General features: G+C 44.9%; 2 protein-coding genes across 6 annotated transcripts in view; one reads left to right on the plus strand and one right to left on the minus strand.

Annotated features, from left to right (window-relative positions):
• Positions 1-7,946, plus strand: part of LOC127604145 (ataxin-1-like) — a 36,337-nt gene extending 28,391 nt beyond the window's left edge. For all 5 annotated transcript variants that reach the window (XM_052071085.1, XM_052071087.1, XM_052071088.1 and 2 more), the window contains 3 exons: positions 3,469-3,555; positions 3,653-5,343; positions 5,954-7,946. In XM_052071085.1, the coding sequence (XP_051927045.1) occupies positions 3,754-5,343; positions 5,954-6,496 (2,133 nt within the window). In that variant the 5' untranslated portion in view covers positions 3,469-3,555; positions 3,653-3,753 and the 3' untranslated portion in view covers positions 6,497-7,946. The remainder of the gene's footprint in view (positions 1-3,468; positions 3,556-3,652; positions 5,344-5,953) is intronic.
• Positions 7,947-14,219: 6,273 nt separating this feature from the next.
• Positions 14,220-22,425, minus strand: LOC127604218 (GMP reductase 1-like). The gene is made up of 9 exons (XM_052071239.1): positions 22,155-22,425; positions 19,961-20,080; positions 17,099-17,182; positions 16,404-16,577; positions 15,808-15,889; positions 15,558-15,664; positions 15,320-15,362; positions 14,861-15,020; positions 14,220-14,727 (listed from the first exon to the last, which is right to left on the minus strand). Exons 1-9 carry the CDS (start codon positions 22,239-22,241, stop codon positions 14,547-14,549), a joined length of 1,038 nt encoding a protein of 345 aa, XP_051927199.1. The 5' UTR covers positions 22,242-22,425; the 3' UTR covers positions 14,220-14,546.
• Positions 22,426-22,825: the final 400 nt, after the last annotated feature.

Genomic DNA, 22,825 nt, shown 5'->3' on the forward strand with positions numbered 1-22,825 from the left:
ACTTGACTCTCTTCTCTGGCTGGACTAAATTTAACTGTGAATCATTGGACTTTAATCACCCTTGTGATAGTGACTACGTGCACATCCACACACGCGCTCATCTGAGACATGCATTATCGCTACATCCTTATAGCATTGCTGCATTACTGTTGCACAATGTTTCAGATTTTTCCTAATGTAGCGTCACCCAATTTCTAGGACAGTGGTTCATCTGCCATGGAGGTTAAGACACACTCGACTCAAGATGTCAATTAGTTATGACACGACCGCTTGGCCATCGCTGACTGCAGATGATCACATGACATTGCTTGTCCAATCAGTGCTGCAGGAAATTTAGTTCGCTCAGTCGTCAACGTGTAACTGTCGTCATAGTATGTCCTAAAATAATTTTTAAAAAGTACTTATGTCTTGAAATTGTATTGACTTTTTTCTGTTTTTAATAAATGTTTTTTTTAATTTCTTGAATTTGTAAAAAAAAAAAATCACATTTTTATTTTTCACTAATGAAGGGTTCGGTCAATGTGCAAATGAACTGGTTGGGTTCGGTACCTCTAACAAGGTAAAGAACTACTGGTCTAAGATAAGATATATTTTATTTGTCCCACACTGGGGAAATTTACAGCCTCCAGCAGCAAGAATGTGGGTAGAAAGAAGATAGAAGAAAAAACAAACACACACCGTTCAATTAAGTGCAATATAAATACAAAATGGATAAATCGAAGTGCTATTTGCAATTGTTTTTCACATCATTTAATTATTATTATTATTATTGTTGTTATTTTTATTCAGCAGCCCGACAGCAGTCGGTAGGAACGAGCGTCGGTATCTCTCCTTGCAGCGCGGGTGTAACAGTCTCTGGTTGAAGGAGTTACCTAGTGCTGTCAGGGCGGGCTGGATAGGGTGGGAGGGACTGTCCATCATAGCTTTTAGCTTAGTTAGCATCCTTCTGTTGCCCACCTCCACCAGAGTGTCTAGGCAGCAGCCCAGGACAGAACTGGCCTTCCTGACCAGTCGCTCCAGTCTCTTTCCGTCCCGGGCTGAGATGCAGCCTGACCAGCAGATATAATGGATGCCCGAGGCCACCACCGAGTTATAGAAAGTCTTAAGGAGCGACCCCTGTACCCCAAAATACCTCAGTTTCCTGAGTAGGAAGAGTCGGCTCTGTCCTTTCCTAATCAGGGTGTCCGTGTTCGTAGACCAGTCCAGTTTGTTGTTCAGAAGAACACCTAGGTACTTGTAGGAGGTCACCCTCTCTATGTCCATACCCTGGATGTTCATCGGTGCTGGTGAGGACTGTTTCCTGCAGAAATCCACAACCAACTCCTTAGTTTTCCTAGGGTTGATCTGGAGGAGATTCTGCTGGCACCAGTCCACGAAGTCCTTTGTCAGTTCCCTGTACTCCCGATCGTCCCCCTCTGTAATGAGGCCAACAATCATCAGAGTCATCGGAGAACTTCTGAAGGTGGCAGTTTGGAGTGGCGTGTCTGAACTCCCAAGTGTAGAGGATGAACAGGAATGGAGCTGTCTCTGTCTCTCTCTCTCTATGCTTAGTGAGCTAGCTAGCTCTCTCTCTCTCGCTCTGAAATTATGTGCTTGAGTGCGGGAATGTTATTTAGCCAGCTATCAGTTTCAACTTAGTGAGCTAGCTAGCTAGCTATCTCTCTCTCTCTGTGTCTCTCTCTCTCTCTGTCTCTCTCTCTCTCTGTCTCTCCCGCTCTCTCAGAATGATGTACTTGAGTGCAGGAATGTTATTTAGCCAGCTATCAGTTTCAACTTAGTGAGCTAGCTAGCTCTCTCTCTCTCTCGCTCTGAAATGATGTGCTTGAGTGCAGGAATGTTATTTAGCCAGCTATGAGTTTCAACTTAGTGAGCTAGCTAGCTAGCTCTCTCTCTCTCTCTCTCTCTCTCTCTCTCTTTCTCTCTCTCTCTCTCTCTCTCTCTCAGAATGATGTACTTGAATGCAAGAATGTTATTTAGTCAGCTATCAGTTTCAATTTAGCGAGCTAGCTAGCTCTCTCTCTCTCTCTCTCTCTCTCTCACGCACACACACACACACACACACACTCACTTACACACATACCCCTGAGCATTTTGACCTTAGAAGGACAATAGCGTAGCCACGCATGAGTGTGCGGTTTTGCTTTGTGGTTGGCTCGCGTTGCCTCCCGTCTCTTTCTCTCTCACACACACACACCTGCACTTGACACACTTGGGTAAGATTTGTGAATGTGTGTGGGAGGAAAGTGAAACACACGGGAGTACAGTCGGCTTGGATTACAGGTTATCTGATCACCGCACACACACACGCACACACACACACATCCGCGCTGCCAAGTCAGCAACATTCGGGTGACTGAACATTTCAAGTGAACACCGGTGTCTTGTTTCAGTGAGGCAATACTCTCTCTTTCTTTCATGTAGGTCATGTCTTTGTACTCCGCAGTCTCCGGTTGGCTGCACTTTGCCCTCAGCCCCTTCTCACATGGGGCTTGCTCTCCTTTACCGAAAATGTAAATACTGCAGAGCGGTCAGTGTTCTCCACTGTGTGTTGAACGCAGCTTAGTGTTTGCAGTTTTCGCGGCAAACTGCATTGCGTGCGTGTGTGTGTGTGTGTGTGTGTGTGTACAGATTTTTTTGGAAAACATTGAGTGCGCTCAGATGTCGGCCTGCTTTTTACACTATGGATGAGATTCACGCCAGAGTGAGAGAACACACTTCCATGCACACACTGAGTCGCACACATATTTGTAGTACACACACAACAAGCCGCGTCATGGTACGAGCCGTATCCAAAAATTCTGCCTCTACAGGCAGAGCCCCCAACACTTATGACACGCCTTCCAAGTTTCATATTGCGAGAGCAACTGGCCTCTGTTGAAAGCAAATCGCTGCCGTCCCAGACGTTGCCACACATCTCATTTTCTGAATGCGTGAAGCTGTGTAGTCCATCTTTGTTGCTTTTCTGAGAATGTTTGTTTTGAGCCAAAATGGCAGACTTGTGTGTGATTTTTTTTTTCTCCGAGTCCTCTCATGATAGACATGTCTACCAAATTTCACGTTGCTTAGAAAAATTGGCTTGGGTTGTAGTTAAACTTTAAAGGATTCCTGCTCGCCTTTTAAGTCATTCAGTACCAGCCAATTCTGGACCAAGTCTGAAAAGACGTTTAAAAACGTCTTTGGGAGTGAATGAGTTAATTGCCGCTTGGAACCAAAATCAGGGACTTCCTGTTTCCTGATAGGTGTGAGTTCTTGGGACTTTTTGTGGGTCTATTCATGATGCCAGCCACATTTAATGTTGCTTCACGGTAGGCATACCAGCCAATGTTCTCAAGAAGAAAATGTCTCGCGTTGGAAGCAAATGATTGCTGTCCCAGACGTTACCAAGCATCAAATGATCCGAACGTGAGAACAATGCGACGGCCACGTTCCGCTTCTGTGAGTGAAATGCGGCCATTGTTTGCCTTTCAGGACTGTGAGGCGAGAGGCTCGCAGGACGATGATTCCGCATGAAGCGCGACGCACTCGGCCCCCCGTCGTCCACGACGGCAGCAGCAGGTGTGACGTTGCGACGCTCTCGAGCTCACCCTAGAGTCGTCACCCTCGTAAAACCCAACCGTACCTTGACCCCCTTTCCCCCCTGTCACCTTTAAAGGTTAGACAACAAGGAGGAGTGTGCAAAGTGAAAACGAAAGCCCAAAGAAGATTAGATAAAGGAAAAGTAAAGATCAAGAAAGTACTTGAGCAAGGATCAGGATGAAGTCCAATCATGAACGGAGTAACGAATGTCTGCCCCCAAAGAAGAGGGAGATCCCCCCCAGCACGGTTCCGTCGGAAAGCCATTGCCCTATCGCTCCGCCCCCCGCCGCCGAGCCCCACGCCCCAGGAAACCTCGCCTGGTTCGTGGCCGGCGGGAGTGGCAGCGCCACGAGCGTCCCTCGTAGCGCCGCCCAGTCGGACGCCGCTCTGTATAAATCCTCCGCGTCCGACTCCATGAGACTCGTCTCGTCCCTTCCCGCCGTCTACACCTCGCCTCAGACGCACGTGGGAGGGACGCTCCACTACGCCCAACTGCCCCCCAACGTTCAGTTCATCACTTCGCCCTACGCCGCCCCATACGCCAGTTACATCGCCCCTCAGCTTCTTCCGCCACCCCCTCCGCCTCCCCCCCTCTCCTCCTCCACCTCTCAGAGATTGTCGTCGCTCCCCGAGAAGCACGCCGCCAAATACGATCAACCTCGAGCATCCATCCGGTACACCTCCGACATGCCCCCACCTCACACCTCCTCCCTGCAGCCCCATCACACCCACGGCGCGCACTACACGAATGTCGGTAGTGCCAGAAAAGAGGATGGCGGCGCAGGCTCCAAAGGGCTTCACAACGGGGGACTGGAGCCGAGTCGGAAGTTCGGGGTCACACCGGAGAAAGCGGTCAAATTGCGCGACGCCTACGAGGCCTGCCAGCCGGTGCTCCCGTCGGGCTACGCTCACGACCCCTTGGCTCTGAGAACCTCCGTCATGCTCATGCCCAACAGCCACGGGGACCCCCAGGTGGCACCGTCCCGGGGCAGCCCTCGGAAGATGCACCCGGAAAAAGGCAGCATCCTCCTGGGAAAACCGGTCAACCGCACCCCTTTGTCGTCCAACCACTCTTTTACATTTCCGCCGCCCTTAAGTGTAGACAATCTGAAAGCCGCTGTCGGCGCCCTGTCGCCACAAACCGTGATACAGACCACTCGCAACTCTACGGTGGAAGGTCTTTCCGTGGGGGTCCATCCCAGCAATATCTACCCCCAGACGCCGGTGATTGGTTACATCGCGGAAGCCGGTGGCGGCCAACATGCGCCAATCAGCTATCATGCCAGCCTACAGCAACATGTGCTCATTGCAGGAGCTCAGCCGGTCATCATCCCGGTCAGCGGCAGCGGCGTGTCTACCTTGGAGCCACCCGCGTCGCAGGTGGTGACGTCCTCTCCCCAGGCCTACGGTGGAGAAACTCCAGACAATCCCGGTCGCTCATGCCACCAGCTCACCTCAGGCGCAGTGGTTCAGGCCCAGCTCCACCTGCCCGCGGGTCCGTCGATGGCGCCCGCTACCCTGTCAGGCGGTGCGGCGGCGGTGGCTCCCCCGTCTCTGCCGGCGTATTTCTTCAAAGGATCCTTTATCCAGCTGGCAGACGGTGAGCTAAAGCGTGTGGAGGAGCTGAAGATGGAGGACTTCATCCAGAGCGCCGAGATCAGCAGCGAGCTGAAGATCGACTCGTCCACGGTGGAGCGCATCGACAGGAGCTGCTCCTCGCCTAACTTTGCAATCGTTCAGTTTTCCGTGGGCGAGCACCGTTCACAGGTAAGGCACTTAAAAAAAATCATAATAAAGTGGTACCTCTACTTACAGAATTAATTGGTTCTGGAAGAAATGTCATAACTCGAAAAGTTTGAAAGTAGAGACGCGTTTTCCATGTAAACGATACGATATGTAACGGATACTCAATAGATTGCACAATATTAAAAATATTCATTCTAGGTCATTTATACATTTTTTTTTCACTTTTAAATGATCCTGCCGGCCTGATTAAACCTCCTTGGGGCCGGTTCTGGCCCGCGGGCTGTGTGTTTGACACCGCTTAATCTACACACACACACAGTAGAGGTCCCTCTTAGCCAATGGGATGCCAGGATGATGCTCAGTCGTAGCCAATGGCAGAGCAACGATAAGTATGTTGCGTTTGGGAAACTCGGAGCTGCGAGTAGCAGCCCGTAGTGTATTTTTACCTTTCATATCTTGAAATTTCTTTCAGAACATGAGGTAATATTTACCTGTTGAGGCATTTCCTTTAAAGAAACGTTCGTAAGTAGAGGTAGCACTGTATCTGAAATAAACCTTTGGAGACCAAATAGCTTGAGCAAATGGTGAGAGTGAAAAAGAAACGTGATTGGATCTTTTGCCGCACTTGCAGGTGAGTGTGGAGGTCTTGGTGGAGTATCCCTTCTTCGTTTTCGGCCAGGGATGGTCATCATGCTGCCCGGACCGGACCGCCCAACTCCTGGAGCTGCCTTGCACCAAGCTCTCAGTGGGCGATGTTTGTATTTCGCTCACCCTCAAGAATCTGAGGAATGGATCCCTGACCAAGACTCACCGGCCGGAGCCGGTCCCCGCTTCCTTAGCCCTAGCCCCCAGCCACGGGTACCTCCTCGACGCCTCCAAGACAGTCTCCGGCGTCCCCCACAGCAGTGCTGGAGGAGGCTCCAGGTACGGGGAGCAGGAGAACGGCGTAGCGGCTGTGGAAAACGGGGATCTCGGCTTTGGCGAAAGGGCGTCTTTTTTGAAGGAAGAACCTAGGAAGCCAACCAGCAGCAACAGCAGGAAGCGCAGATGGTCGGCCCCCGAGTGTCGGAAAGTGGAAAAACCAGAGGAACTGCCCTTGACCTTGGTCAAACCGACTTTTATCCCCCACGAGGTGAAAGTCACCATCGAGGGACGATCGAATATTGGCAAGTGAAGACTCCTTTGAGAAAAATTGAGATTTCTTGCAAAACCGTGGATGCACACTTTCTTTGGTTTTCTTTTTGTCATGAATACCGTACGGTCGAGTCGGCGATGCTCAACATGTTATCGCATTATTATTAGTCATGTAGTCCAACACAAACAATCTTTGCAGTTTTTTGGACGGCGTTCATGCGATCCGGTTAAAGTGCAAGTAGCCGGTGTGGCGCAAGCTAGCTCATCGCGCGTTAGCGTGAGTTGGTAACTTTGTTGAGTGAGAGATGGCGCGGGTAGCGGGCGGGGGGGAGGGGCCGACAATGCTTTTTTTTTCGCCTCGTTAGCTTAGCGTTTTAGCCTCGCGGCTGAGTTTTGATCCTCCTTGCGTCTCGCCAGTTTTCAATGATTGTTGAACAAACCTCAATCAGAGGTTTTAAAAAGTGGGCGGCGGAGCTGTGACAGGTCAACGTTGGTTTTATGAAATAGATATCAAACTTTGTACAAGTGCAGACACACTGGGGGTGGCGAAAGTTTGTGTTTGGTGATAACATTTTACTTTATATTTTTGTAACACGATTGAAAGAGAGGCTGTCTGAGAGCATTTTGGTTTTGTTTCGTTATTTTTTTAACGCAGTACTGTACTGTATGTTTGTCGGGGGTAGGGGGGGAGTAACAAGTAGTAGCAGCAGCAGCACTTTGGCGAGCGAAGCAGGGGGCCGTTTTGTAGGGGTGGGCGGGGCGGGCGGTCCGGTCGACGTGCCTCAAAGGAAATCGTAACGCAAGTGGCGAGGAATTAATGAATTTTTATAACGAAAAGCTCGTGGTGGGGTGAGTTTTGAAGGGTGTCTTTGTATTTGTGTGCAAAATATCTGTCAACACATACACACACACACGAACATACGGCAACACAAAACAGCCCAAGCCATCCCTGTAATTTGATGTATTTGTAGTGCGGGTGTATGGAGAAGTTTCTTCTGTTTTTGGTGCGTTTGTCCCCCGGCGGACTGCTATTTGAACGTCTTGCACACTCGTAGTTGAACAGTACAGTTGCACAGTGCTATGTGGTGTGTTTGTTTAAGACTTTATGTATACCGTGTATAGACAAATAATACACTCATTTCATAAATAGACAATGTGTAAGTCAAGAGAGAGAACAAGAGCGAGTGACAATGTCCAGCGTTTCCACTTGGGAATCTTTGAAAGAGAATCTTGCTGTTTGCACATCAGGAGGAAAGAAGGAGTTGGATGTTTTGGGTTTTTTTTGTGGGTGGACCCTGTTTTCTTCGATCAGACAGAAACACTGGAGCATCCCTAAATCTCTTAACCATTCATGACTATTTTATGCAGTGGTGCCTTGATATACAAGTTTTCCCGTGTTAGAAGCTGTTAGGTGGCTACATGTGTCTTTAGGGCCAACATAGAAGCACTCAGGGGGTGCTACATGCCTCACCCCTTTATTTAAGATAAGATAAGAAATCCTTTATTAGTCTCGCAATGGATAAATTCCCGATTCACAGCAGCAAAGTTATGAAAGGAAGAATTCGAAGAACAAAATACAGGATTTGACTCCCCTTATTGCATGCTGTGCGCTAAACAAGCTAGCAGCCACCTAGCTGTTAATCCCAGGGAACCTATTTGGCACCTTGAAGTCAGCCTGGTGAGCAATATCAGGAAAGCTGTCTTGGGTGGAACTTAAGGGCAAAAATAATGATCGTGTTACCCCATTTTTGGCTCTTCTTTCTAGCCTTGTTCACTAAACAAGCTACTAGTCACCTTGGATGTAACCTGAGCACGCATTGGAATTATTTTGGGCGCAACTCAAAGTGTGTGGATCTAGGGAGGGACCGGCCTTGCTCCAAAAGGGAAGGTATCCAAGGGAAACCCCCTGGGAAAACCTTTGGATGAATTCCTGAGATATACATTAGCCATTAGCCAACTTGCTAGCTACCTAGAGAGCAACTTTTGGGCAACCAAGTGACGACTTGGCGGAAACTTACCGGTAGTTGGTTTTCTAGGGGTCAACCAGGCTTTGGGAACAACCTGGAAGTAAGCTAGCAGGTTAACTAGGGAGAGAGTTTGGGGGAAACCTAACAGGTTGTGCTGATTAGCACCTTGCCTTGATTCACTTTTAGTGTTTCGTTTTGGGCTTGTCGGGTAAACAAGCTAGCAGTGGTGACAGCAGGTGCACGAGTGGATGCTGAGTGGAGGTTGATGAGGACGATGATAATGTGCTTGGTAGATGCGGAGTGCATATGTTTGAGATTCTGAAGATGCTTTATTTTGTCATGCTAAAAAAACAAGAACAACAACAAAAAAACAGGGTTCCACATTATTTTCCACGGAATCCTCACAATCACAAGCGGAAGTCATTTGGAATGTGTATTGTGTCTTGAGAGCGTACGACGTATTTTTTGTGAACCTCTCCACTGGAACACCGAATCCAACCAATCAGCCTCTTGAAACCTCGAAAACTTTTACTCTTCTTCAGGTTTAAAATACACACAATGTAACTAACGGAGCCAAAGCCAAGTCATTCTTGCATTGCTGTGGTTCCCTAAGAAAGCAATATCATGCACTTTGCTTGTGTACGAGTGTGTTACGTATACACACACACACACACACACACACACACACAGAATCATTCCGGTAGTGTAGTTGGCAATAAACATTTCTTTAGAGATCCTCCAGCAACCAAAACCCTCACTGGAAAAAAAAATTCAGGAGTGCCTGAACGCACCGTCGTATTCTGGCCTCGTTTGTATGCAGTAGGTCAACACAACCCTCAAAATCCTCCTGCCAGAGTCTGATACCTGGCAAGATGCCACCCCCTGCCCTCCCTGCAGGGGGCGCAACAGTTTAATCCTCAATGACCGTCAGCTACCTTTAATGAAGTGGCGTAGCGGGGCACGCAAATGGGGCTGTGACCATGGGCATAGGCTTTTCAGGAGTGGGAGGCAACCTTGGGGGCAACTTGGGAGCCTCCTAGAGTGCGATTTGCATGCAATCGAGGAACTGCTTTACTATTGATTTCGGTGTTAACCAGGAAGTGACTTGGGGAGCAGCCGAGGGTCCACCTGGGGACACCCGAGTAATCACCCATTGGGTACCTGGGGAAAACCACCTTGGCCAAACCAACAGGGCAACTAGGAAATACTTGGGGGGGTGGGGTGGGGGGACTTAGCGACTGACCCGGGGGTAGGTGGCACCAGGACCAAATTAGAGGGGAACCAGCTTAGGAATTATTCCTAGTGGTCACCTGCTGGTGTTCGGGTAGTGTCGTAGGTTTGACCTCAGGGCAACCTTGAGTTAACCTACATGGTAAACTGTGGCTAATTTAGTAACACATTTGACATGAAATCAGGGGCAACTAGTATGTGCAAAACTGAACCTAGGAACTACGTGAAGTTGAATTAGGGATAAGTGTGGATGTTCGGGCAACCAAGGAACGATCTGAGTGGCAGCTAGTGGAAAAACTAGGGGCCAAACTGTAAGAATGGACTGAAAGTGACTTGTGAGCAAGCGCCAAACACAATGGGGGCAACTTATTGAGCAGTTGTGGCAAAAAGTGGGTGACAAATGGGCAACTGCGGCCCACTGCATAGTGACCTCTGGACAATCAGGAGCTTCGTCAGGGGCAACTTAGACGGCTACTTGTGGGTAACCTCCGGTGACATTAGGGACGACCAGAGGGCACATGGGACTAAAGTAGGGGCCAACCCAGGAGCCCCTTGAGGGGACAAATTAGGGATCAGCTTTGAGGGGGGCGAGGAGCAATCTGTGGTCAAACTAGGGCACCATTGCAACTACTTGGAGGCGATTTAGGGTTTGCAGGAAGGAAACAACCGGGAGGTCGCTTGAAAAGTGTTGGAGGGGTGGTCCTTGGGAGACCACCTGGACAACCCTCGCTATGCCACCACTTTACCCGGCTCCCAGCTAATTTCATTTATTGTATTTCCCAAAGGCAGGCAAGTGAGCGAGAGGTTTTCCATGCCCCCCCCCCCCCCCATATAAATATTCCATCATGTGCAATAGAAGACGAACTACGCGCCGCGTGTCTGTCAAATTGACATTGCGTTGTGCCAACCCCCCTTCCCAACAGCCTTCCTGTGTATGTGCACGTGAATGGATAAATCTTACTCAACGTTCATAAAGACAAACCTCATTGCCACAGTCGGGACCACATTTTTTTATGAAATCCATATACTGTATATATAAAAGTCATAACAACAACAGATGATGCACATGTGAGTGGAGGGTTCTTAAAGACTTAATGTTTCAGCACTTTGGAATCCGAGCTTGGGCGGCGGCCGCCGTCTTTGACCTATAACCTCTCCGACGAATGACAAAATTCACTGACTGTTGATTGGAGGAAAAGAGAAAAAAAGCCTTGCTTTTTTTTTTTTTTTTGCTCTCTCTAATGTAAAACTCAAAAGAAATAGATGGTTTTCGGGGGGTTTGTTGTTTTGCACATTGGCTAACGTACTAACTGCCATCTTGGAATGCGACCTACACACAAATGGACAAAAGTCGGTGACTTTTGATTGCTAACGTGTGGGGGTTGGTGTTTGTGTGTGTCAAGAGAAAAAAAAGCACGAAAAAAAAATCCCCACCCCCGTAAATTATTTTGCACATTGCCACGTTGTCCCGTGTAGCAACCACCATTTTGGACCACTGCCTTTTCTCACATAAATGACAAAAGTGGGCGACTGTGGAAGAGAGACAACAAAAAGTCAAAAAATTGTAACTACCCCCCCCCAAAAAAAAACAAAAAGAAAAATCCCCCCCCCGCACTTCTATTTTATTTTGCACATCTTGGACCACTACCTTGTCTTGCACAAATTATATGAAATAAGTGACTGCTGAATTGGGGCCTGGGGGAAGAGAGACGACAAAGGCACAAAATTCAAACAACAAAATTTATTTTGCACACGTTGCATCTAGGACTGCTACTTCCTCGCACACAAATGATATAAGTGGGTGACTGTTGTGTTGGAGGGTGGCGAAAGAGGGAGAAAAAAAGTCAGGAAATGTAGATTACAAAAGGATAAATGTTCTTTTTCTTCTCTTTTCTTTGTTTCCCTCCGCATTGTCTTGTGTGGCATCCGCCATCTTGTACCGCTAACTTTCCAACCACATTTTTTGCAATTGTTTTTTTTTTTTTTTGCTCAAGATCCGACGGCCATGCAGGCGGACTTCCGCCACGCCGTCGTCATCGTCACCCTTGCGTTGTTTTGGGCTTTTTTTTTTTTTGTGAGTTTGTCACGTCATTCACTAAGAAATGACCAGAATGTCAACATTATTATTATTATTTTATTTTTTTACGACAAGCGTCCTCAACACGGAGGATCACTTTTCGCTCTTTTTTTTTTTTTGCACAACTTGATGATTTCGAAAAATAAATAAATGTTTGCGCTTTTTTTGGATGACGATTTAAAAGAAGAAAAAAAACTGTTTGTCGGCACTTTATTGTGTTTTTAAATTTAATCAGATTTGTATTTTTTATTTTATTTTAATTGTTTGTCCGTAGCGCTGGATAACCAACTCAGGCAGAAAAGAGATTAAAAAAACAACAACAACAAAAAAAACACGTAGACCCACTTTGATTGTTTGAATCAATTTCCAAGGTGGTCTGTTTGGCTTGTATACGACATGTAAATTTATGAGAAATAATTTCACATGATTAACATTGATGATGATGATGATGATGTTCAGGATTGCCCTCCCGCTTCACCGTCTTTGCACGCCAAGGAACTGGACTTGACGGTGGCTCGCAAAGGACAATGAGGCCTGCGGGGGGCGCACTGGTTTCCCAGTTTGTATTCGACTGTACCCGCCATCATCTCTTCACCCTCACCCTCCTCCTCCTCCTCTTCTTGTTGGCTAGCCATGCAGAAAGCTGGCAGCTAGCTGTACGGATTTGGCGTATGTGTACAAATGCACTTCTTCAGAAAAAAACTAAACAAAAAAACAAAAACGAAATGAAATCTTGACATAACGAGAATAAACGGGCACTTTGTGTTTTCGGGGGTGTGTTTTGGCCCACCTGTCTGTCACATGCACCACACTTAACGTATCTTCATCACTCGCATGAAAAATGAATTGAAATGGACCATGACAAGCATGTCGAAGCAGTTTGATGACCGAAACTGAGATGAATTGTGTAGTAGTTTGTGCTCAAAACATATTTTTCTTCTGGCTTAGTCAAAGCGATTCCTTTTTCTTTTTTTTAAATGAAATTAGTGAAAAACTATACAAAGCATTTATATTTTTTTCCCGCCACCGCTAATGTTTTGTTTTTTTTAAACATTTATGAGAATACATTGTTCGCATTTCAAAGGGGGGGGAAAGTGTCTTTTTTTTCAGAGGGAATACAAAACTAATTTCAATAACTGATTATTTTTTTTCTGTCAGTTTTTTTTGGCCTCCTTGGAAATGTCATTCGTGTTTTTCAGAGGGAATACAAAACTAATTTCAATAACTGATTTTTTTTTTTTTGTCCTCTTTGGAAATGTCATTCGTGTTTTCCTCCCCAGACATTTTTTCTAAAGAAGAAAAACACAATCTTTTGCTTTTTTTCACCTAAAATATACCAATTCTCGAAAAATATATTTTTTAAAACATCATTTTTTTTTCTTTTTTTAAAAAATCGTTAAAAATACGCCTTTTCTTGAGATTACCGGTATGCATTTTTTTCTTTTAAAATGTGAAACATGTTTTTCTCAAAAACACTACTTTCCTGTCAAAATGTAAAACATACTGTATAAATTAAAAAATATATATATTGGCTGGCAACCGATTCAGGGTGTCCCCCGCCTAATGCCCGAAGACAGCTGGGATAGGCTCCAGCACCCCCCGCGACCCTAGTGAGGATCAAGCGGCTCGGAAGATGAATGAATGAATGAATATATATATATATATATATATATATACACACTGACACACACACTAAATATACGACATTTATAAAACAAAAAGAAAAAATACATTTCTCCCCAAAATACCAATCTTCTATATATATATATTGCGCGTCGCCCCGCATGTGGTCTGTCCTTCCGTCTGTCCCTTTTCAAAACGTACCTACTTCACCGCGCCGCCACTGCGCCGCTCAGGCAGTGGCTCACTACGATCGCGCGGGCATCTTAGCGAAAAAATGTTGTCTACCCACAAGCATTGCAATGAAATTGTTAGTTATTTAGTAGAGCTAAACATCTCTTTATTTTCGCGATAAGCAATGAAGATGAACAAAAAGTTGAACCAAGCAACAACACTTTTGTGGGCCGAAGGCCCACCTTACCAGCCTTCCGCAGGAACTAGCTGATGAGCCGCCCGGAGGGCGGCGAACCAGCTACTTCCCTCATAAATATTGACCTCCCATTCTGAAGATATTTTCCTTGTAAAATGAGTTTCTCTTTCAAAATGTACAACTTTTGAATTGAAAATATTCGCCTTATCTTAGTACGGTACAAACCTTTTCACTGGTGACATTTTGTTTTTGGAAAATATCCCAACTTTTTCTCAAATTATATCCAACTTCTTTCATTGAAAATAACTCATAAAAAATGGAAAATAATAGTTTTTAACCCTAAAAAATATCCAACTTTTTTTTGATAATAATCTAAAATATGCCTTTTTATGAAAGAGTTAACCGTAACCCCCGCACCCCCGCCCCAAAAAAAACTGGCAAAGTAAAAAAAAATCATAATAAAACAATGACAAACACAAGTGAGGTCAGGTTGGAAGCAGACGTTTCCATGTGCACTTTTATTGCATTGAAACAAAAAGTGACATTGTGAGATTTTTGCAGATTTTGGTCGTCTTTCCGTGTCATGTTCAGTGGTGACTCGGCTTAGGCGAAGCGACTATTATGAATGCAGCTTATTGAGCTGTTCTGAACGTCGTCTTTGTGTATTTCCATTCACTGCCGAGTTGAAAACTGGGTCACGGAACAAATCAATCATGGACGTCAAGGCACCGCTGTAAGTATGTTTCCGAGCTCCTTGTCCAATATCGGTCGGGCGTCAAGGTGGTTGACAGCAAAGAATCATGAGATGTCCTGAAGCGGCTGGGCGCTAGGCGAACATTTGGCTGGACTGCTGTGTGACGCGGATGAAGGTGGTCCGGCGGCTCAGCTCCTTCAGCTTGGCGGCGCCCACGTATGTACATGTGGAGCGCACGCCGCCCAGGACATCGCGCACCGTATCCTCCACGTTGCCCCGATAGGGAACCTCCACTGTGCGGCCCTCTGACGCCCTGACCCAAAATATGCAAGTCAATGCAAATTGTGCTTTTCTGCAGATCAATAATATTCTTGGTCTCGGTCCAGGCGCCACTGGAGTTGTTATTTGACTGTGGGGCCCCTCGATTAATGGGAGTCAAGTGTTACCTGTACTCTGCAACGCCGCCCACGTATTTCTTCATGGCCGTGTCTGAGCTCATCCCGTAGAAGAGTTTGAACTTTTTGCCGTTCCTCTCTATCAAATCGCCTGAGCACTGGTCGTGTCCCGCCAGCATGCCGCCCATCATCACAAAGTCGGCGCCCGCACCTGCGGGTCAAATGTTAGACCAGTTGCAATTCTACCAAGGCATCTGATATACATCTGTGCATTTTGGCACCAATTTCAGCGTTTGTTAAAATGTCTGCCTTCAAATATGTTGAAAATGTGTGGATTCATGTGCTTAATTCTTATGTCACCAACACAATATTGATTAGATCAGCCTGATTTAGCCTAGTGGGCGGCAGGTCCCTTGAGTTCCCCCATGGTCCCCTTGAATGATAAATATTAGTCCAGGTGTCTGATTGTTTTGCACAGTGAACTACACACTTGCTCCCTGATGGACTCACCAAAGGCTTTGGCCACATCTCCAGGGCAACTGCAGCCGCCATCCTGAACATGTCCCCGAGAAAAGCCACAAAAGAAAAAAAAAACAAGCCCAAAGCAATTAAATCAATCCAACCACGGCGTGACGGCTCCCTCTAGTGGACACGTTTGTGCATTGACAACATGACCTGCTCATGCAACTTGTCCAACGTTAACATTATGATTGTGTTATTAGGATAGTTCAATTCTGATCATACGTACAGAGATGATGTGACCTTTGAGGCCGTGGGCTGAGTCGGCGCACTCGATGACGGCGCTCAGCTGAGGGTAACCGACGCCTGTCTTGATCCTTGTCGTGCACACAGACCCTAAAATGCACACAAATACACACGGGGTATTACATACGTGTATTTATCATACAATGCTTTTCAAAAAGCAATTGTAGCTGAAATTGCGTCCTCTGAACCATGCCAAGCAGCAGGTGACATGTCAGATACTGCCCTCGACCCACCTGGTCCGATGCCCACTTTGATGATGTCAGCCCCGGAGAGGATGAGCTCCTCCACCATTTCCCCCGTCACTACGTTACCGGCCTGAAAAAAAAAGATGCAAACGGAAAAGTCGGAAGACAAATTGCACCTATCTGAAAATGGACTTGAGTAGAGAAGCAAAGTACAGTATTTGTACTTCATTCTTTTCCAACCCCTAGAAAATTCACAACCCCCTTATCACTGCATAGCGTTTTTTGTAAAGCCGCCGTCATTTGCAATCTCCAGCAGTTTTTTAACAATTTTTTAAGTCTTATTTTTTTGCGTAATCGGTCACGTGACGCAGAAGCGTGGTTTGATGCGTGTCAAGCGTGACAGAGACGGATATAATGGAGAATCCGGTAATTTTTCTATATAAAACATCTTTCGTATTCTGAAATAAATGAAACGGAATTAAGGCAAGTTCTTTCTGTGTGGCCCGGTACCAAATGCCCTGCTGACCGGTACCGGTCCGCGGAATGGTGGTTGGGGACCCCTGCACTACATAATAGGGACCATTATGTAGTGCCGGTGTTCGCTATGGATGTGTGTGTGTGTGTGTGTGCGTGTGCGTGTATACCATGATGGTGTGTGTGGGGAACTTCGCTCGCACGGCCTTTACAAAGTCGACAAAGTGCTCCGAGTAGCCGTTGGCGACGTCCAGGCAGATGTACTTGAGGGCAGGGACTGCCTGGGCGATGGCGCACAGCCTGTCCAGGTCGCCGCTACCGCTGCCTGAGCTAGCCGCCACATGCTAACGGCGTCAAATGACAAACAACACACTCACTTAGCCTTAAAGTTAAGAGTTAAAGGCTATGTTTTTTTTCATTATTTTTAGAATAAGTCACTCTTAGAATAAAATATGTACTTCTATTGAAACAACGTTGTATATTTTTCTAAATAAACCACTCAAAAAAACAAAAACATTTTTAAACATGAAAACACGTTTTTGTAAAAGCCAACGTGATAAGATATATTAGCGATATTTTTCTTTTTACTTAAAATATATATTTTGTTTTCTTTGTCTACATTATGGAAACAAGTTGCATTTCTTTCGAATAAGTTTTTGTTCAGAAAGAGAAGTGGGTTTTTTTCAACATTTTACCCCACCCCCCTCTCCCAAAAAGTAATCTTACAATAATAAAGTTTTATTTTTTCAAGGAAGGAAAATCAAAGATGAGGTCTTATTTATTTTTTTAATGTAAAAAGTCCAAATAGGAACCCAAGCGTGATCGTTGATTCGAGTTTTCCCCCAAACGGATGCTAATGCTTTACCTCTAGGCACTCCGGGTGATTAGCAGCGAAGTTCTCCCACTCGTCCACCGCGTAGTGCTTGTGAATGACCGTAAACAGCGTGTGCTGAAATTAGAGTTAGTCACAGGAAAATGTTTTTAAGTGAAAACAGATAAAATCGTTAAATTTGCTGCAGTGAAAACATATTAAGCCACCCATGTTTAGTCATTAGTGTCATCAAAGTTAATTTGTGCAAATCAAGTTTAATTTAGGTCTGTTGCCAATCTAAGTGTATATGTCAATCTTTTGGTTTCATTCATTTGATTGGTTTATGGAGCTGTAATGTCCAATTAGGTCGTGGAAGGTAGGCGTGGATGTACCTGGAAGGTGCGAGAGAGACAATTGGTTACTTGTGGAAGTGACGGAAGCAGACAAATAATTCGTGTGGAAATATTCTTCAAAAAAGTACACAGAGAGTCTTTTGTTTCGTTTTGGAATCTCTGGAAGCCAATAGAGAGTGAGTATCACGTGTATTTATTCTGTTATTGTGCTCAGACAATATGTTTTGTACAAAAACCTGTACAAAATCTTGTAGCCGATGTGTGCACATTTTGAGCATGACGTCTCTGATCCACTGGTTAAAGGACACTTTGATTCTCTCCTCTTTCATCTCAAACTGCTTCAAACCACAAAGCGTGTGACGGAAAAGTGGTTAGGACTGCACGACTGTCCATGTTTTATGTTATACAATACAATACATGCTGATTTATATATATGTGTGTTGTGTTTATTATTTTTACTTTATTAACTGTTTTGTTAAGCGCGTTGCTCCAGCTGCCGCTGTTATGAAAGCGCTATATAAATCAGCATGTATTGTATTGTATTGTATTGTAAAATGTCAAGACATACTCAGTTTAAATGAATCTTTTTTTAATATAATTTTATATGTGGTTTTATTGTTCTTGTTTGATTGTAAGGTATCCTTGAGTGTTTTGAAAAGCGCTTATAAATTAAATGTACCGGTATTATTATTATTAATTAGCGACTTGACCTAGCATGCTAACGTTTATGCTTAGCCCTTTTGTTTTCCTGAATGAATCTTAAAAATGAATCAAATTCAAAAATCTCAAATCACAAAGGCTTCAATTTGGGGGAGGAAAAAATGCTTCATGTTAATCGCTGGTCATCTTATTTTTCATTATTACATGTCTGGTTTGCGTGTATGCCAGTCTGTACGTTGGTGGCGCGCCGTCAAGGCTTCCAAAGCCCTCTCAGCAGGCACAAACACTATCAGAAGGACAGACCTAGATTTACAATTTAAATTAATTGATTTTAATTTACTTCCAACAGTGTTTTGTCATCATTTCATAGCATCTCTCTTGGATACGCGACTTCCGGCTGTTTGTGGGTCATTTATTTTTTGGCCAATCAGATTTCAGCTTGGACGTGTTGTCATACTAGGTATAAACGCGCGCGCGCACACACACGCACGCACGCACGCACACACACACACAAACAAACACGCACGACAGCATATGTGGTGAGTATTATGTGATTTATTTATTTCGTATATGTCTCCTGACAAAAATTGCTTGTGAACTACAAAATAGTAGTGTGGAGTTTTGCAGTGGTTGAGGTAATGGATTGGAAGATAAAGACAACTGTGTTTTTTGTTTTAGTAATCATGCCGTGATTGTTTAATGCCACACATTGACCTATTTTATTTGTGGATTTAAATTGGATATGTATGCGTCACGTGTACAATCACACCTAAGAACAATTTAGTGTTCAAGACCCAAACCATTTTGGATGATTAAAAACGTCTAATATTGTTTATTGTCATGGAGATTAATTTATTCCTTGTGTTTGTTAGAAAAATAAATGGGTATTGAACCTTGGGAAAAGCTAAAGTGAAACTTATTCCTTATACAGCAGCGGCCCAAGGTCGCTCTGGTGAGAGGCTGCTGCAGACGCAGCGTCATCTCCATGGTCTGCTTGGTCCTTTAGCTTGGCTGTCTGGTTGCCTCAGTCGCCAACAAGCTCACCGACGTGGTCGCCACAGACTCCCCGTTGAACTGAGTGAGTACCAGTCTAGCACCCGTTGAAAGCACTTTTTAGTTCGGCTTGTGTTTGCAAGCAAGAGAAGTGGCCAATGAACCTTTTTGAGGTCTCAACGAAACAAAACTCGACTGAAATCCAAGGGATGTACTCAAATTGAATGTGTTGTTAAATTTGTTGTGTGAAAGGTTGCCGATTATTCTTTTATTTGATCTCCTGTTTACTAAATAGATAGATGGTACAAGTATGGAAAATATTCAAAACACTTTGGAGACAAGTCTTATGTCATACTAGCTGGTTCGCCGCCCTCCGGGCGGCTCATCAGCTAGTTCCTGCGGAAGGCTGGTAAGGTGTTGGTTTGCCGCCCTCCGGGCGGCTCATCAGCTAGTTCCTGCGGAAGGCTGGTAAGGTGGGCCTTCGGCCCACAAAAGTGTTGTTGCTTGGTTCAACTTTTTGTTCATCTTCATTGCTTATCGCGAAAATAAAGAGATGTTTAGCTCTACTAAATAACTAACAATTTCATTGCAATGCTTGTGGGTAGACAACATTTTTTCGCTAAGATGCCCGCGCGATCGTAGTGAGCCACTGCCTGAGCGGCGCAGTGGCGGCGCGCAGCGGCGCGGTGAAGTAGGTACATTTTGAAAAGGGACAGACGGAAGGACAGACCGCGTGCGGGACGACGCGCAATATATATATAGATAGAATTAGGAGGGAGGTCAGTATTGTTTCCCCTCACTGACCAACTCTTTTAAATTAATTACACAAAATCATGGTTTTGTTAAAATTATATACACATACATATAATGCTGTTTTGTTTTTGTTTTTTTGCATAATAAACGTCTGTACTTTGCTGAGGACTTGGGCCATCTCGAAGGTTCCGGTGGTGTCCATGTTGGCGGCGATGATGGGGATTCCCGAGTACGTCTGCTTTGAGTTGCGGAATGTGAAAGTCCTCTGTAGGTCCACCTGGGACAAATATTACCACACGTTACGAGTAGTATCACAAGTTAGAAGTCTCAACACAAATTAGGACTCAGCCTCCAGGCGTTCACTGCCGGAATTTATAGAACTCTTATCGTGTACATTATAATATCGGGAGCCACCTGAACGAGTGATGCAATTCAAGTTGATGTCTGGTGCATGTGCCACTAATCACTAATGGGATGCAGTCTCCCTCTAGTGGCACGTGACATATCACTGCCTGAATGCCCTTCAATATACTGTATTTGCCCTTAACGACTAACAGTTTGTTTTCAATATAAATAGTTAAAAAATATGTCCCTACAATGAATGTGACCTCGAACCGTTTCAAGTTTGTTGAAAAAGTAACAACAAACAAATTGTTTAATCTTTGCACAATCGTGCACACCTTCATCTCTGGGCATGTGCCTGTGTTCCGAATGATACAAAATCACATTTCACCGGTATTTGGCTAGAAGCTGGCATTCGACCTGGGGTGTGTAGACTTTTGTGTTGATTGAATGTGATTTACTCACACCTGGGTTTAGGTTTGCCGCATTGTGTGGGTGCACGTGTTGTCGCACTACCACATGAAGAATGTGCACACTCCTATTTTTCTATTTTTAAACGCCTTTTCCCAGAAGCCCCGCCGGACTCGGGTTGCTGGGAACGTCACGCATTCGCCGGTCACCCAAATGCAAGCCGTCACGCTGTCGGATTATGGATTATGAAAAAAAAAAAAACTATTATCACAATGGGGAAAAAAGTCCGCGTTTTAAAAACATTGAAGTTGTGTTTTGTGGAGGGGAAACAAGTTTATTATTATTATATTTTTTTTTTATTCAAGAACAGTCGCATTTTTGTGTAAATAAAAAAAGGAATACTCATTTTTTTTCTAAATATAAAAATGTAATTTGACAAGTACAAATTACAATTTAAAAAAAATTTAAGATGGTGTTTTTTTTTATTCCTGAGAATAGGTTGATAGTCTTCATTTAGAAAAAGATCCATTAATTTGTATTTTTCTGAATTAAAAAAAAGTTAGAAACGTTTTAAAAAATAAAAACGCATAATATAAGAATAAAGGACTTGACATGGAAAACAGACTATTTATTACCCAGATTGTTGAAGTTCTATTTTAATATCAAGCCAGTCATTCTTTTCATTTTTTTTCCTGAAACAAGTTATTGTTCCCAAATGTTGAGCTTTTTTGAGACTCAAATAACATCAGTGGCAAAATAAAACCTCATTTTCACAATTGTTCTTTTTTAGACTGTCATATATTTGTTTTTTATGGAAGAGTTAAGCCCCATTTCTTTTCACAAACCTTGTATTAGATTGAAGTTGTAATACTACATTATTTTCAAGTTAGATAAAATGTTACAAAAAAAAGAGACCTTTTTTTCCAATGAAAGGGACTTTGGTTATGCTTAGTTGCAATTTACAAAAGTAAAAAAGAAATGTTCCTCTTCCCCCAAATAATTCGTATGTAATTTTATCCACTGGAAGTGTCCGTCCCCATGTACAGGACTGTAGTGTACCGACGACTCTTGTCACCTGGTTTGGTGAGTGATGTGGGAGTCGGCTAATGATAACGTGGCGTCGGTTGTTGTTGGCTCCGAATAGCGGCGAGCTGTTCGCTATTTTGCAGCTGGAGTATGAATGGGCTTTAAAATGCTGATATACCGAGAGATCGCCAAGAGGGAATGGCGATATAACGAGGGCTGACTGTGTATAAGGAACGCTTTTTTTTTGTTTGGGTGGCCTCCATGTCTTTTTGGTTTGGTTCACTATTTGGCTAGCTTCAAATGACTTGTTGGGGCGAATTAGGAAAGCTTGACTAAATAAGAATGTAATCAAAGCTAATTCCTGACAAGTGGAGCATTTGCACGCTGAAGAGCTTTTCACCTTTGGAGAAGGTCACACTGCTCCTACTGCAGCCATTAGCTCTGATTACACAACAACAACAACAACACCACCACTCAAAGATAAAGATGTACACGAAATTCTGCTTAATAAAAGCAGATTTGGCTTTTGGGGTGTGCCTACTTCCTGCCTGTAACTGCGGCGAAAATGTCACCTCAGAGCGACTCTTAAGGCTGCTCCTTTTGGGCCGGAATAGGACATCCTTGAAGTCCAGCTTGAGGTCTGCGTCCACGCGAGGCATCCTGGATGATGACGATGTAATTCCTTTGAGGAAGGCAACTACTGCAGCTACGGCGGCGAGGGAGGGGGTCTCGTGTCCGAAGCCCAAACCACCAAATCCGAGCCTCCGAGCTGCCAGTGTATTTATAGCAGAAAGGGGTCCAGCCCTGCCCCGGCCCCCATGACTTTTTTTGGGCCTTCACGTCCTATTCATCTTCTTCCTCCTCCTCCTCCTCCTCCTCCTCCTCTTTCATCACCCGTTCCTCCAGTGACGCACACACGGCACTGGCGTGTGCTGCAGTGCTAAAGAGCACACCCGCTGTCCACTAAGAGCATTGCGAGCAAACCACAAGAGGGCCACACTGGCTTCCGGATAAAATGGTTGCTGTGCGGCAGCAGTGAGTTAGATTGACACCAAATCCGGCACAGGTTGTTCACCGTGACCGAACGATGGATATATAATTTGAACCCGAGCTGTGAAACATGCAGTTTAAAGGAATGGGGGGAGGGCGAAATTAGTCGCTTCAGGCACCAGTTAGTCCCGTTCACACGAAATTTGACATGGCTGTTTATTGGGACAGGACGTATTCAAATCCACTTAGAATC

The sequence above is a fragment of the Hippocampus zosterae genome, chromosome 7 (genome assembly GCF_025434085.1).
Source record: "Hippocampus zosterae strain Florida chromosome 7, ASM2543408v3, whole genome shotgun sequence".
In the NCBI taxonomy this organism is placed as follows: Eukaryota; Metazoa; Chordata; class Actinopteri; order Syngnathiformes; family Syngnathidae; genus Hippocampus; species Hippocampus zosterae.